The sequence below is a fragment of the Trypanosoma theileri genome, assembly GCF_002087225.1.
Source record: "Trypanosoma theileri isolate Edinburgh chromosome Unknown TM35_Tth_9_V1, whole genome shotgun sequence".
Classification (NCBI taxonomy): Eukaryota; Euglenozoa; class Kinetoplastea; order Trypanosomatida; family Trypanosomatidae; genus Trypanosoma; species Trypanosoma theileri.
In genome coordinates, this window is record NW_021639851.1 from 85,910 (window position 1) to 101,201 (window position 15,292).

Here is a 15,292-nt window from a genome sequence, read left to right on the forward strand (position 1 = left end):
AAAAAAAAAAAAAGTAGTGCAGTTCTTTATCAACATGAACCGATGAAAGGAACAATAATAATAATAATAATAATAATAATAATAATAATAATAAAACTGGATCAACTTTATATAAAAATTTTGATTGTGAATATATATAAATTTATATATATATATATATATAAATATATCCTCGTAAGCACAGAGGTGTTTGTTTCACATCATTTTGCGATACGCATATGTCGCTGCGAATCGCTTCCGTAGCCACTCCGCTGCCTTTACAGGGGGGTACATTGGTGGGTTCTCCGGGGAATGGCAGTTTTCAAGACATTGAATAAGTGTATCTGGGTGTGGTTCGCAGAAGAACGGCATTGAGATACGGTCCACGCCGGGATTCAACACGCGATGAGATGTGGACTTGTACCGGCCATTACTCCACATTGCCATCATATCACCAATATTCACCACAAAGCTTCCCTCCACTGGGGTGGCATCAATCCACTCTCCCTTAATATCGCGAACCTGCAATCCACCACAGGAGTCCTGATAGAGAAGTGTCAAGATGCCGTAGTCGGTGTGCTCACCACACACAACACGCTGCGTCTGCTCAGCTGGCATAGCGGGGTAGTGGATCATACGGAAAACACTGAGAGGCTCCACAAAACATGAGACGAAAAAGTCTTCCTTAATACCAATCGCCAAGGCAAGTGCTCGTAGTAGAAGAAGTGCCAATTTCTGCATATCGCGGTAGTGTTCTTCAAGCAGCTCCGCCCAACCCTCCACATGCGTTGTATGGCGATTTGGCCCACGCAGCGGTTTGCCAGCAACAACATCAGGATGATCTTCAGGCAGATTACAACCCATATCGAATGTCTCCTTATAGTCAAATGGGGCTGAAGGGTCTAACTGTTCCGCCTTGAATTCCCCATATCCACGATGGTGTCGACTTTGTTTGATATCGATTTCCATTTTCTTTTCCATGGGGAGTGAGAAAAACTCATTTGCCATACTTCTCAGTTTCGCAATTCGCTCCCGTGAGATGGGGTGCCCAACAATGTAGAAAAATCCCCAGTTACGACACGCATCATCAATTTGTTTGGCAACATCTATTACCTTATTACTGTCGTTAAGGAAAGGCGACAGATCAATAATAGGAAGTGTGGGTTTTGACATGATTGAAGCAAAGAAAAAAGACGTCTAGCTTGTAGAATGGTGTTTGTGTGTTGTAAGTGATTCTATAGAATGAGAAAAAAAGAAAAAGAAGCATACAAATCACCAAAATAAAATGATTCAAAGAAATAAAGAAAAAAAAAGGATAATATAATATAATAAATAAAGAAAAAGGATAAAGAAAAAGAAAAAAAGAAAAAAAAAACTGTATGTAATGAAGAACACACCAAAGGCAGTTTACTCTTATTCACCTTTGCCGCGCATGATGCAGCATCTCCTCAAATACACTCATCTCCTCTTCACCCCACACAGCACCAGTACTACGTTGCGGAGATATTTGTCGAAATCCATTTTCTCCACTCCCATTGCTGCTGCTGTTCTTCTTCTTCACCTGTGCCATTGCCTGGTATGCGGCGTAGGAGGCATCATCACAGTTTTCAATGGACGGCACATACGGCTCAAGCAGCCGAAATACATCCATCACCACGTGGTGTTTCGTCTCAAAGTCAAAGTCAGTATCACAGAAAAGAGAGGGTGAGTGATTCACTTCCATGAGAACAGGATCTAACCCAGCGGTGAGCATCAAATCAAACCCCAAGAGTTCAAAACAGTTTCGACTATCACTACGTGAACCCCGCGATGCGCCGGTGACGATGAACTCCCGCTGCAACTCTTCCCAACCAGAAAGAATTGTTAACATTATGCACATATCAATACGACGCAGAACATATTCCCATAGGTTAGTTCCAGAGTTTTTATTCACCTCATTACACTCTATAGAGTTTTGAGGTAATGCATTAATATAATTTTTTAGAAATTTAAAATCGCGTTTGTTACCTTCACATATACCGAAGCTATCATCTTTTGTTGTCTGCCCCACTGAAAAACTTTCTAAACCCTTGTTCACTGCATAATTTGTGAGATGAATACTCGACTGATCACAATTCGTTTTATTAGGGGAAGAATATTCTTCTGCGCAGATACGTACCAGTCCTTCATTATGAACAAACACTTGTAGACCTTCCAATAGATTTCTGTCAAGATTGCTTTTGTTAGAACTCATTGCAGAAGAAAAACCTCGTTTCGGAGGCTTTCCCATTACTACGGAGGTTATAAGAACATAAATACGCAGATCAAACTTTTTTCGATCTATGCATAGAGGAGGTGTCACATACAGTTGCACCAACCAATCATCTCCTGTATTCTTTCTAACCTGTTCTAGTGTTTGCAATGGTTCTGGTGTTACGACAATACCTTTTCCCTGGCACCCTTTACCCGGTTTTAAGATAAAATATGGATTTTCACCTATTTGATATTGTTCTTGTTGATTTTTATTAGAAAGCAAACGTTCAAGTTGAAGCATCTCTGTTGCTGTTGAAAAACTCCATGGAAAGGCTCTAAGAGCAGATACAAGAGGTAATGAAAGATTTAATTGACGTCTAATGCGCATAATTCGTTTAAAAAGCACTGCCTTACGTGCGATAATGTGAATACCAGGGAAATGGTTGATGCGATGACGACAAGAAAGCGCAGAAACACGTACTGATAGCACACTCTTATCGAACCACAAAATCTGTGGGGTGGTAGTAGGGTCATACTTCATACCTCGTGAAGAAAGACGTTTACATATCGGACGCATATCTTTCTTTAGTGCAACACCGTGAAACTCGGGTGGAACATTTTCACTTTCCTCATCCTCAACGTACCAACCAAGTGAGACTGCTGCAGCTCGCACTACATGATAACGGGTATGAGCACAGTTTACAACGATATACTTTGTTACTTTTTCTTGACCTACATCGTCTGTGACATCACTCATTCTATCTAACCCTCTAAAATGTCTAAATAAGCCATAAAAGAGAGGAAATTAGAAAAATAAGAATGACTTTACCACTACATTAATGAGGGAGAAAAAAAAAGATAGAAAGTAACAAAGACACTCATCCGATTTTTTTTTTTTTTAAGAAAAACAAAACAAAAAACAAAATGACAATGGCACACTGCGGCATTTTATTTTTTATTCTTTTTTGTTGTTATTGCGTTTCTCATCACATACAATTCTAAGATGCCTGTATAGTCTTTTCACTCGCTCCTCCAAAATTCACTTTGGAGTGAAGCGGGACTGACTATTGTACCTTGTCAGTAGTCTATAAACCTGCTCTAGGAGCGTACCAATCAATTTTCGTCGGTGCCAACAGCGAATTTCTTCTCTACTTTGTTCAGCGGCTCAGATATACATCTCAAATCACGATGTCCTTGTTCTTTTTGTTTACTCCTTTTCTTTGTGCCGCATGACTCTATTTTTTTTTTTTTGTGTTTGTGTGTGTTTTCTCCCACACTGGATGTTCCTTCCACATCTTTTGTTTTTTTTTTTTATTCCCTTCTCAAGCAGAACACCCCCTCTAGGCAAATAATAGCCTTATCATCTCCCTTCCTGCCTTTAGTGTGACTTGTGGGCCTCAATCTTGGCCAGAATCTCTGCCTTTGTCTTCTCATGGGAAACATTAACGCCATTTTCCTTAGCATACGCCTTGAGTGCGTTGACGGTCCACCGTGGTGATGGTTTTCCTTCAGGCACCGCAGATGAAGAGCGCGCACGCTTCGACTGCGATTTACGTGGTGTCACAGATGTCGTTTTCTTTGGTGTCGACTTTGACGGACTCGCCGGCTTGCGGCTGGTAGGCGACCGCGAAAGTCCACGTTTCGATGGTGATACAGATTTTGTCACACTCTGTCGCTTTGGTGACCGCGCGGGTGAAACACTGCTAGTGGCCGGACTAGCAGAACGAGAACGAGATGGTGATACATTGTTTCGGCGCGGTGAGACTGACCGCTTTGAGGTAGAGCGCCTCGATCGCGTTGGCGTGACACTTTTCTTAGGTGAGGAGTTTTGAGGTGTTGACCCCTTCTTGGGTGAAGACTTTTGCGGTGTTACTTCCTTTTTAGGTGAGGACTGCTGCGGTGCGGACGCCTTTTGCTTGGGAGACGCCGTTCGCTTTGGAGTGGACTTTACAGGAGAGCTGCCGTTTGTCTTCCGACTCTCACTGCGTGGTGGTGTGGGTGACCGCTGTGATGAACTGCTGGAGGCACGCGGTGGGGTGACTGGCACCGGAGACCCCGCAAGATTCTTCGCATTGGTATTCGTGTCCATAGTGGTATTGGAGGTCGTGTTGGGTTTACGCGGGGCGGTGGGAGTTGCCCCGACACTTCTCAAAATCCTCGCACGTGTTTTGGGCGACATGGGCGTTGACTTCTTTGCCGATGTTTTTCCCTTCGAGATGTTAACCGTCACGCGGGGTGTAGTGGACTCGTCCGGCTTCACATTGCCGTCGTCGTCGTACACCCGGTACTTTGGCAGCGGCAGATCGCTGTCGTCCACCTCAGGCTTGGTGTTGATGAAGTACTTCCACAGCGGCATCACGGGGTCGGATGTGGCTTTTTCACTGCAGCAGTATAAGAGGGATGAGGAAAGAGAGTAAAGAAAGAGAGAGGGAGAGAGAGAGAAAAATCAATAGATATTTATTGGGACACAGAAAAAAGTATATATACAACATCGCATATAGTCTTTCAACAAAAAATATCACATTAGCAGAATAGGGCATACACATTACTATGAGAGGTGAAGACAAAAGGAAAACTTTCTTGAACTATTACAACAACAAACAGAAAAAAAGGTTCATTTAAAACTAAAAATAGCAAAGACACAAACAAAAAAAAATAATTATTATTCTTCTAAACAAAAAAAAAAAGATACGCACCAAAAACAAATATACAACATAAATGCAGTAATATCAGATCTATCTTAATCCCATCCCAGAGGATGACTTGCGTACCACCTTACGTGTCTCCACCACCTCACCCTGTGGGGTTACAACACGCAGTGAAAGAACATTCTCACGCGTTGTGCCATACTTCAATGTTGACATACCACTGCCAGACGTGGACACCATCCCACCAACACATGGATTCGACGACGGATCAGGACCAAACGTAAAGCCAAGCTTACGTGCAGCCTTCACCAATTGTAACTTCGTCACACCAGCACCAACCCACACAAACGCATTACGTACATCAAAGTCCATGCGTTGCAGGTTGCACGTATCAATCACCACACCACCAGCATACGGTATGGCTCCGCCCTCAATGCCTGTACCAGCACCTCGTGGTGTCATTGGGACTTTGTGGGCCGCACATAGTTTCACCACAGCTGCAACTTGTTCTACTGTTGCTGGAAGCACAGCCGCGGGAGTGCAGAAACAGACTTATGTGCTGACGTTTCGCCCACATCATCATTATCCATGTACCAGAAGAAAATAAAATAGTGACTCATTAATAGCAATAGCAGGAATTGTTTCCTCCAGTAAAACATATCCAAAGCACGCACATACAGACACATATAAAGTATGTTTTTAACAGATGAATCAAAAAAATAAATGTCCATACATATCCCATGTTCCTGTTGCCAGTTGAAAATAAAAGAGTAATTGCCCTAAGGCCAAAACAATACAAAAAATGAAAAAAATAAATGCGTTTTCGTTCATGTTCCATGTCTTCTCTTGTTTCTTGTCCCTTGTATCAAAGATGGGCAGTGGGGTACAGTCTCTGTTGTTTGGGGTAAAATACGCCTGGATTCATCAGATTATCGGGATCCAGTGCGGCCTTGATAGTCTCCTGGACGCATATGTGCGACTCACCATGTTCCAATACCAGGTGTCGCACCTTACCCACTCCCACACCGTGCTCTCCCGAAACTGTTCCTCCTCTCGCAACAGCACGCCGAATCATTCGGCCCTCCAGTTCCCGTAGTAGCTTTTTTTCCTTCTCACCCGTAAAAGGTATATTAAGGTGGAAATTTCCATCACTTATATGTGCACAAATAAGACACTTTACGTTATGGGCGGTGAAATCTTCCTCTGTTTCACGAATGGTGGCCGTTAATTCTGTCAACGGTACACAAACATCCGTTGTGAGGACCTTTTCTGGCTTTCCCCGCAACATCATGGCAGCAAACAAACAAGCGCGGCGTGCCTCCCAGACAGAATCCATTTCAGCACCAGACTTCAGGAACCGCACAGAGAGTGCTTTGCCAACAGTTCGAAATATCTTTGCCACAGTGTTGAAGTCCGCACGAATTTGGCGTAGAGAAGGGTCATTGTCCGTGAACTCCAATAGCACCGTGGCCTTCAATGGTAAAGAAAGTTTGCTGAACTTATTTGAGGCTTCCACGCCATCCTTGTTAAGAAGTTCACAGCGAAGCAGAGTAGATGGACTGCCCTTCAGCTTTAACGCAACCACCGCATTCACAGCGTCCTCAGTTGTCTCAAATGTTGCCACCCCACCTGCACTCTGCAGTAACAGCGGCCACAGCTTAAAGGCCACTTCACACACAATGCCAAGTGTACCTTCACTACCACAGTACAACTGTGTTAGCTCCAGCCCAGAGGATGACTTGCGTACCACCTTACGTGTCTCCACCACCTCACCCTGTGGGGTTACAACACGCAGTGAAAGAACATTCTCACGCGTTGTGCCATACTTCAATGTTGACATACCACTGCCGGACGTGGACACCATCCCACCAACACATGGATTCGACGACGGATCAGGACCAAACGTAAAGCCAAGCTTACGTGCAGCCTTCACCAATTGTAACTTCGTCACACCAGCACCAACCCACACAAACGCATTACGTACGTCAAAGTCCATGCGCTGCAGGTTGCACGTATCAATCACCACACCACCAGCATACGGTATGGCTCCGCCCTCAATGCCTGTACCAGCACCTCGTGGTGTCATTGGGACTTTGTGGGCCGCACATAGTTTCACCACAGCTGCAACTTGTTCTACTGTTGCTGGAAGCACAGCCGCGGCAGGAGTTACTGGTATGTGATAGGACTTGTCCCTGCTGTACACACTCTCCAATTTTACGGGGTCAAGCAATAGCTGTTTACCTGGGTTGGGAAGAACTTTCCGTATTTGCAAAAAGAGATTTGCATATTTTGCCTGGCGCTCAGCCAAAGGCTCAATTTTGTACTCCGATGTCATATACCACGAATAATAGTGTTTTTATGAATTTTTATTTCTTTTTTTCGTTTTTGTTGTCGGTGTTTTTCGTTTTTTTTTTTTTCTAAAAATAGTCTATAATTTGAACAAAAAGAAGGTTGTAGAGAATACATTCAAAATAAAAAGAAAATGATTTTACCCACTAGTAACAAGGATTTAAAAGAATACTATACTCTCTTGTTTACCCACACTCTACTTATTATCTTGTTGTGTTTATCCCGTCAAGACCGCACAACAACGTATTTTCTCGATGAAAAGGCAAAAGTTAATACGTCACCTTCAATAAGGGTCGTTGGCTGCAATGCCTGTAAAGCCTCACCATTGAGACGAGTGCCGTTAGTGGATCCGAGATCTAATACCTGCAACTCCATTGACCATGTATCCTCACCGTCGCCAAGATTGGACATGATTTCACGTACGCGAACACACAACTTTACGATGTCTTCCACGGAGTTCCAGTCAATCGCCTGGCCTTCCAACCACGTTGTGAACTGCTGCTCTAGATCCTCAGCGAAGGCGTACACGAAACGCACTTCAAGAGCAGCGTGCTGCGCTGAGCAACTCGGGTGATCGAGAGGAATGTCATTCAACTCTCGATCTTTTCCAATAAGTGTAACCGCCCTACGCGTAACCGCAGTGTACAATCCTACTGGTTGATCATCCTTCATCACCCGCAGATTGTACGTGGGAACAAATGGCTGAAAAAGATCAGTGTCCCTATTGTCATTCAAACATTCACTTTTCTCAGACTCTCTATGCAGAGTTTGATACCATTTAAGAATTTCACGGAGTAAGAGACCATGACGTTTGGGGTCAGTATGGCGTCTACGTAACTCCTCATAAACACATCCCAATTGAAGAAAACGGATAATACTACACTCAATACCATCACCTTCTGTAATACTATGAAGAATACGTTGTGGCACCGTTAACAGTGAAGGAAACCATTTGGCAGATTTCCCCGAAAGAAAACGTGTTGTCGAAACGGGCACCCCTTGGTGTGCGTTATCGAGAGCCCCTGTTCGGCCGTAAAAGGGTTTCTCCATCCCTTTTTTTTTTTTTTTTTTTGGTGACCCCTACACCTTCAAATCAAGAAAAATGAAAAAAAAAAAAAACGTTTATAAAGAAACATAGAGATGAAGAAATACCACTTGACTCTCTCTCTATATATAGTCTTAAGAAGAAAAAAAAAGGCGTTAAAGGGTAAACTCCCAGAGTTGCTTGTACAGCACCACTGTAGCGACCTGATGCATACTACATTTAAAGAAATAATGTAAATGGTGTAGATCACATGTTTCTTTCTATTTAATCCTTCTTCGTGATGGAATTGCTTTACAAAAAATAAAAAAAAAGTGCACATAAGTATATCAGTCCTACAGACATCTACAAAAACCACACTTTTCTTATCTTTGGCGCTTTACATCTCGACCTATTCCCATTCTGAAGCCACCATCAACGTTTAAAACCTCATTGATGATAACAACCTAAAGAATCTCTACCAACGAAAGGTTGACAGAACATTTTTTTTCCCCCTTCTTCTTCTTCCCTTTATTCTCCTTTCCCTGGATTTATGTGTCTTCTCTTGAGTCGCTTAAGATCTATTCCTTATATGTAAGTATATCTGTTTCTTTTTACTTTCTCTCTGTGATTCGGCATTGACAGTGGTGGATTTAAAAATAAAATAGTGGTACAGAATCTATGGGTTCGCTGCGCGATAGGCGAGATAGATATCCATCGCCCACTTAAGCCACACAAAGAAAAGAACCTCCATGGTGACCACTGCCGCCCACATACCACATTGAGAGTTTCTACTGCTTGCAGTACACGACCTCCGTGCCAGAATCGCTTCCACATTACGTGCCTCCATGACGATGTTAGCAACACTTTCCTTCGCGTCTCCATTCATTGTTTTGGGAGCCACTGGTTGCTTTCGCCCTCGTGAGGCACTTCTTGACGTTCGGCGGGTGGTGGGTGACGGCATCGCTTCACAATTTTCCTATTTAAAAAAAAACGAGAGTAAACAAGAAGAAAAAAAAAATAATAATAGTTAAAAGGACATAAGGGAATTTTAAAGAGAATAGTGTGGCTCACAAAACAAGAAAAAAAAAAGAAACGAATTATCTGCCATTCCCGCCTTGGTAGTTTATAATAGAAAAAAAAGGAAAAAATGCGTATATTTAGGCCGCGCTCAAATTCCCGTCTCCTGTTACCTAGCATTAACAGAGTAAAAAAACGGTACCAAATAATAATAATAATAATAATAATAATAATAATAATAATAATAATAATAATAATAATAAAACTACCAAAAATAAACCTTTATGTGTTAAACCTTTTTAGTCTAAATCGTCGTTGGAATGTGTATTCGCGTTCGAGCTCTTTCCACCAGGGAATCCACCAGGGGCACCACCTGGGAATCCACCAGGGAATCCACCTCCTCCCATCATCTTGGACATCATCTTCTGCATAAGAGGTCCCATTTTTGGATCACCCATCATTTGCATGGCAGCCATGGGGTTTTGCATAAGTGTGGCTAACTTCGCTGCCACTTCTGGATCCTGCATGGCTGTCTTAAATTCTGGATCGTTCAACAGTTCTTCCATTCCTGGAGGAATAGCACCACCAGGGAAACCACCAGGGAAGCCACCAGGAGCACCACCAGGGAATCCACCGGTTTCTTGTCCATGCTTCTGCGAGCTTTCCTGTTCTCTTTCACGCTGCTCCTGTTCACGTTGTCGACGAATAGCCTCTTCTCGTTTACGTTCTTCCTTCTCTTGCTTCTCGCGCAGTGCCTGACGGCGTCGACTTAACCTTTCTTTGACAAACTTTAGAAGTCCGTCAATATGTTCATCGTAGTCAATCGTTTGGGCCTCACCGAGATCCTTCAGTGCATCTTCCCACTTACCCAAGTGACGATTAACAGTGCCACGAACACGCAATGCACGAACATTTTGAGGATTAATATCAAGGGCACGGCTGGCATCACGTAACGCAGCACCAGGTCGTGCACAGTCAAGCAAGTAACTTGCCCGCTGCGACCAGTACATTGCCTTACCTGGAACCAATCGCAATGCCTCTCCCATCTTCTCAACCGCCTCTTCCTTATTTCCCTGGCTGGCAGACTCTGCAGCTGCAGCCTTAAGTTCAGCAGCCTTTTCCTCTTCCTCTGGTGTGGGATCTGCGCTGGTGGAAAGCGGAATATTATCATCCGATATGTCCTTCTCCAACTCCCATCGTTCATCATCCGGTTCACTTGTATTCAGCTCTTCATCGCTTTCTTCTTCCTTTGTCGGTTCTTTGCTTTCCGTTCGGGGCTGGGGCAGAGATGCGCCAAGGGAAACCAGATAGGCACGAAATTCTTGAAGTTCGTCCCGGTGAAGCTCCTCCGGGTGATGGCGCAGATACTCCACAACGCGCTTCACTGCCTCCAGGTCATTCACAGAAAGAGTTTCCATGTTGAAGGCCAAATAACAGGAAAAATGAAAAAAAAAGTATTCACTTACTGTTTTTTGTTCTTGTTTTTTTTTTTTTTTTTCCTGATCCAGTAAATTTACCTTAGATGTGCTTTGTCTTTATTTACACTCTTTTATTTTTGTATTAACTTAATTTTCCTCTCTGTTAAAGAAAAAAAAAAATAATAACACAGAAAAAAACAAGGAGCCAGGCAAAAAAAAAAAAAAAATAGCAAGTGGAAATAGTGGTATTTGTTTGGTTTCTTCTCAAGTAACAGAGAACTTGGGGAAAGAGAGAAACAAAAAAAAAAAAAAAAAGGAAAAGTAAGGATGTGCACACTCTCACGGGCGGATACGCCCCTTGTTTTTCTTTTCTTTTTCCTTGCATTTTTGCGCATATGGCGATAACAATAGAACATCTCAAGTAAGGTAATCAGACAGTGTTAACAATGCCAGCAACAGAGGGTTCTAAAAGGTTAAAGTGCGCCAAAAGAGCTTCTCGACGCTTATCGTATTCATCAAGTGGAACGTTTACTACTCCAAATATGCCATGTACGGGTTTTATCTTCTTTGACTTCTTTGAAATGGCGTCTGCGTTGACACCATAGAGTGCCTTCATAGTCTCTTCACGCTGCTGGGTGCTTCCAGCATCAGCCGCACTTCCTCCTCTTGCAATGGTGTGACTCGCACCGGATGTACTTTTCTTCGGTTTTTTCCCATAACGTGTTTGTTTGTAATACTGTCGAAGAATCTCATTTACATTTTCGACTGCAAAAGCTTTTTCCTGATACTTCTGTTGAATAAACGTCCTTAACGTTGTTTCTTGCTCAGCACCTGTCATGGGTTTCATCCCTTTTGGTAGACGAGATTCATATAGTAGTTTTCCTTTCTTATTGCCAATAGCTTCCATTAAATTAACTTCTGTTGCGAGCCATTTGTCCATATTGGTTGATTTTATTTTTGTCACATGTACACCGAGTGAACGATGAATACCAGAGCATCTTATACATAAAAAGACACCATGATTCACAGATGCCCATCGTGTACCGTTACTATTACAATCATTGCACGTATTATTGGGAGGAGTTTGACAGATAAGTTCAATGCGCTGACGGTTTGCATTCCAGTCTTCTTCTTGGTTCTCTTCCTCTACAGTCGTCTCCACTGAGGGTTTACTGGTCTTATCCCCGTGACTCCTATGACGGTGATGTCTGTGGTGTTTTTCCCCTGGCATGCTTTCTGGGTAAAGAGACCACGCCTCTGAACCTTAAAGAAAGAAAGAAAGAAAGAAAAGAGAAAAAGAGAAAAAGATAAACAAGAACAACATGAAAGAAAACACTAAAAATAAAAAATTAAAATTACAAAGAACAGAGTTTACTCATAGCTAGGTATGACGTTCCTTTCTCTTGCTTTCTGTTTTTTCTCTCAGTCTCTCTGCATCACTGTATGTACGTGAGAATGTATAAGGGTGTATTGTACCCCTCTTGACACAACTCACAAAATAGGGGGGAAAAAAAAATACCGATCAATCCTTTTTTTTTTTCTCCTTCTTTCTGTTTTTCTACTTTTCTTTTTCTAACCTTTTCGCCTCACATTAAAACCAAACTAGCGTACTCCCCAATAGGAATACACAATACCTTTCACATCAATGCACTCACATCAAATAATTATGCATTTGCTTCAATAAAGTAAAAGAGCATTCTTTCTTTTCCTTTCTTTTTTTTTCCCTTTCTGTTTCTTTTTTCTTTTTTCCTCCTCCACCTTACAGAATGTGAAGAAACACCGTATCTCCTGAACGCACCCCACTCCAGGATAATAACTGCTGTTTCTCATCCTTAATAACAACCTCCCGTGGTGGATAACCGGCTTTGACTGAACACTTCGGCACTCCGTGGGGGTAGGCTTCTGGTTGGTTCACATATGCACGGTAGGCCAAGTAATCCACGAAAAGCTGTGCGGGTGTCTCAGGCTTCAGTCGTAATGTCATCTGTTCATTTGGAAGTCGACAGCGCAATGCAAAGGCGTTCTTCTCATCAGCACTCACTTCATATGGGGTTATGTCCACTACTACAACAGGTGGCGGCACAGCGATAGCAGGACTGTGATTGCCATCAGCAGTATCCACAACAACAACATCATTATCATTGTTGTCATCATCATCAACTAAAAACTCCTGCCTTGGAGGTTCGGCAGATGTGGTCTCTACAGAACGAGATTCATACTTTTTCGTTTCCCACTGACAAGGTGAACCACGTTCGGCAACAAATAAGAGAAGCGCTTCATTAATCTCATTAACATCAATACCTCTTTCTGAAATGTTCACAGGTACTGATGATTCTTTTAACGTGGTAAGAGGGTTAATAATAAGTAATACTGGAATATCTCTTAAGCTATCAACACGATAACCATGTGCCAGTTGCTCACCCTGCTCTGTTGAGACATTAGACTCATAGACACGAAACATGCCCAGTGTTTCATTCATCCTTTCAGAACACCATATGTCTCTGTTAACACAGAAACTTTTGAAATCATCCCCTCGAAGACAAAGAAGTACCCATTGATCGTTTTCCAGTGCACGATTGCAAAAATGCGAAAATGGTACAGTTCCTTGTTCTACAAATGATGGTGTTGCGAAAAGCGAAGGCATCCTATCAGCTTCCATACTTGACTGATGTTGTTGTTGCTGTTGTTGTTGTTGTTGCCACTGTTGGAAGGCAAATGGCATTGAAGCATGTACAGTGCTTGGCGCGGCAGGAAATTGCCCCTGCCGATCCATGCCGCCACCGCCGTCGAGTCGACTGATTAAGTACGGTGGTGTTGCGTACCCCGGCGATCCCGCGTTGGAGAGATCCGACGGCGATGAGATGCCCAACGGGGGGCGGGCGGAGCCGTGCGGTTCACGAAATAATTGTTCCTGAGACTGCGGCTGCGGTGGTGGTGACGGCTGTGATGCCTCTTGATCGTGATGGGCTGCGGTGTAGAGTGACTGTGCGAACACGAGATCAAAGTTGCCCTCTGCTAAATAACTTACGGCTTCTTCCTCACTGCAGTTGTTGATGGCCATGAACGTCGCAACAAGATCATCATCACTCATTTCGTTTCTTTAAGAGAATCTCTCTATTGTATCGTTTGATGTATGGGTTTATGTAACTTTTTTATTTTTCTTTTCTTTTGCTTTCTTCGCTGCCGTCAGGAATTCTTATTATTATTATTGTTGCTATTCAGCTAAGAGGTGAAATCAGTAGTATCACACACTCTCAGTAAGAACGGTCACCTTTTCTCGAATAGTGTTTTTTTTTTTTTTTTTTTTTTTTTTTTGTACTTTGACTTGACTAGTGAAAAACTAAACTACCCTCTTCTTTATCTCTCTAACAGACAGACACACACACAGGAATATAACCCTTATATATATAAATATTTTTTTTTTTATTTACGCGGATATGACAGGAAGAATTCCCGTCAGTGTATACTCAATTTATTCTTATAAAACAAAGACCATATAGACACAGAGACACAAAAAAGAAAAGAAAAAAAAAAGTAAGGAGTGAGAAAAATAAAAATAAAAACAATAGTTCATATCCCTAGTAATATGAAAAAAAAACACTTATGGAAAAGGTGTGGGTACGTCAGTTCTCCAAAAGAAGAATAAGCAAAAAAAAATAATAATAAACGGTGGCATTGATGGCAATTATAATACTACTTACACCTATATACATATTCTTTCCAACGTAGTGTTCCATTCATGTTAGAGTAAAATACCTCAACAAACAGCGTAAATACAAATAATTAGACGTATAAACACGTATACATAGATGGCCTCCAGAAAAGCCTACAATACAACAACAACAACATCCGTACATGACAGTCGTGAAAACGATATTCCCACTACACAGTTACGCGTGTTTATTCATTATATCTTCCAAACTTTCTTCACCACACTTACGAAACTATCATCCTGATATTTAGGCAAACCAACATCAATCACATAAGTAGGAGTTACCCTGTTTATATCCTCCTCTTTCCTTTCTCCTTCATCATCACCAGTCACTTCTTCCAACTGATATGCGTCCTTTTCATATTCATCGTAGACCTCTTTCTGATTCGGCACTTGTACTGGCCGTTACAGTTCCTGAAATTCTTCATCCCTATCTTCATGAGCTGGTTCCTCGAGTTTTTGTGCTTCTTCCTGTTTATCCTCATGAGCTGGTTCTTCGGGTTCCTGCACTTCTTCCTCCTTATCCTCATCAGCTGGCTCTTCCAGTTCCTGGAATTCTTCCTCCTCACCTTCATGAGCGGGTTCCTCGAGTTCCTGCAGTTCTTCTTGTTTATCCTCATCAGCTGGCTCTTCGAGTTCCTGTAATTCTTCCTCCTTATCCTCATGATCTGGTTCCTCGAGTTCCTGCAGTTCTTCCTCCTTATCCTCATGAGCTAGTTCCTCGAGTTTCTGAACTTTTTCTTGATCCTCTTCCTGCACTGGCTGTTGCAGTTCCTCTACTGGCACCTCGAACACCTGCACTTCTTCTTGCTTATCCTCATGAGCTGGCCCTTCCGGTTCCTGCACTTCTTCCTCCTTATCCTCATGAGCGGGTTCCTCGGGTTCCTGCAGTTCTTCCTGTTTATCCTCATGA

The 15,292-nt window shown here is 42.6% G+C and overlaps 10 protein-coding genes across 10 annotated transcripts; all 10 read right to left on the reverse strand.

The window, feature by feature from the left end:
- Positions 1-195: 195 nt before the first annotated feature.
- On the reverse strand, positions 196-1,152 carry TM35_000091290 (putative thymine-7-hydroxylase; the record flags this gene model as incomplete). Its single annotated transcript, XM_029024368.1, has 1 exon — positions 196-1,152. The coding sequence occupies one exon, from the start codon at positions 1,150-1,152 to the stop codon at positions 196-198; it is 957 nt and encodes a 318-aa protein (XP_028884145.1).
- A 244-nt stretch (positions 1,153-1,396) lies between these two features.
- On the reverse strand, positions 1,397-2,968 carry TM35_000091300 (uncharacterized protein; the record flags this gene model as incomplete). The annotated part of the gene is made up of 1 exon (XM_029024369.1): positions 1,397-2,968. The coding sequence occupies one exon, from the start codon at positions 2,966-2,968 to the stop codon at positions 1,397-1,399; it is 1,572 nt and encodes a 523-aa protein (XP_028884146.1).
- Positions 2,969-3,589: 621 nt separating this feature from the next.
- TM35_000091310 (host cell surface-exposed lipoprotein) lies at positions 3,590-4,567 on the reverse strand (the record flags this gene model as incomplete). The annotated part of the gene is made up of 1 exon (XM_029024370.1): positions 3,590-4,567. One exon carries the CDS (start codon positions 4,565-4,567, stop codon positions 3,590-3,592), a length of 978 nt encoding a protein of 325 aa, XP_028884147.1.
- A 379-nt stretch (positions 4,568-4,946) lies between these two features.
- TM35_000091320 (D-lactate dehydrogenase-like protein) lies at positions 4,947-5,321 on the reverse strand (the record flags this gene model as incomplete). Its single annotated transcript, XM_029024371.1, has 1 exon — positions 4,947-5,321. One exon carries the CDS (start codon positions 5,319-5,321, stop codon positions 4,947-4,949), a length of 375 nt encoding a protein of 124 aa, XP_028884148.1.
- Positions 5,322-5,724: 403 nt separating this feature from the next.
- Positions 5,725-7,194, reverse strand: TM35_000091330 (D-lactate dehydrogenase-like protein; the record flags this gene model as incomplete). The annotated part of the gene is made up of 1 exon (XM_029024372.1): positions 5,725-7,194. The coding sequence occupies one exon, from the start codon at positions 7,192-7,194 to the stop codon at positions 5,725-5,727; it is 1,470 nt and encodes a 489-aa protein (XP_028884149.1).
- Positions 7,195-7,433: 239 nt separating this feature from the next.
- TM35_000091340 (Smad nuclear-interacting protein 1) lies at positions 7,434-8,258 on the reverse strand (the record flags this gene model as incomplete). Its single annotated transcript, XM_029024373.1, has 1 exon — positions 7,434-8,258. One exon carries the CDS (start codon positions 8,256-8,258, stop codon positions 7,434-7,436), a length of 825 nt encoding a protein of 274 aa, XP_028884150.1.
- Positions 8,259-9,548: 1,290 nt separating this feature from the next.
- On the reverse strand, positions 9,549-10,667 carry TM35_000091350 (putative Hsc70-interacting protein (Hip); the record flags this gene model as incomplete). The annotated part of the gene is made up of 1 exon (XM_029024374.1): positions 9,549-10,667. The coding sequence occupies one exon, from the start codon at positions 10,665-10,667 to the stop codon at positions 9,549-9,551; it is 1,119 nt and encodes a 372-aa protein (XP_028884151.1).
- Positions 10,668-11,097: 430 nt separating this feature from the next.
- TM35_000091360 (ADP-ribosylation factor GTPase activating protein) lies at positions 11,098-11,898 on the reverse strand (the record flags this gene model as incomplete). The annotated part of the gene is made up of 1 exon (XM_029024375.1): positions 11,098-11,898. One exon carries the CDS (start codon positions 11,896-11,898, stop codon positions 11,098-11,100), a length of 801 nt encoding a protein of 266 aa, XP_028884152.1.
- A 528-nt stretch (positions 11,899-12,426) lies between these two features.
- Positions 12,427-13,758, reverse strand: TM35_000091370 (uncharacterized protein; the record flags this gene model as incomplete). The annotated part of the gene is made up of 1 exon (XM_029024376.1): positions 12,427-13,758. The coding sequence occupies one exon, from the start codon at positions 13,756-13,758 to the stop codon at positions 12,427-12,429; it is 1,332 nt and encodes a 443-aa protein (XP_028884153.1).
- Positions 13,759-14,784: 1,026 nt separating this feature from the next.
- On the reverse strand, positions 14,785-15,291 carry TM35_000091380 (uncharacterized protein; the record flags this gene model as incomplete). Its single annotated transcript, XM_029024377.1, has 1 exon — positions 14,785-15,291. A coding segment is annotated over one exon (507 nt), but the record flags the coding sequence as incomplete, so codon positions are not given.
- Position 15,292: the final 1 nt, after the last annotated feature.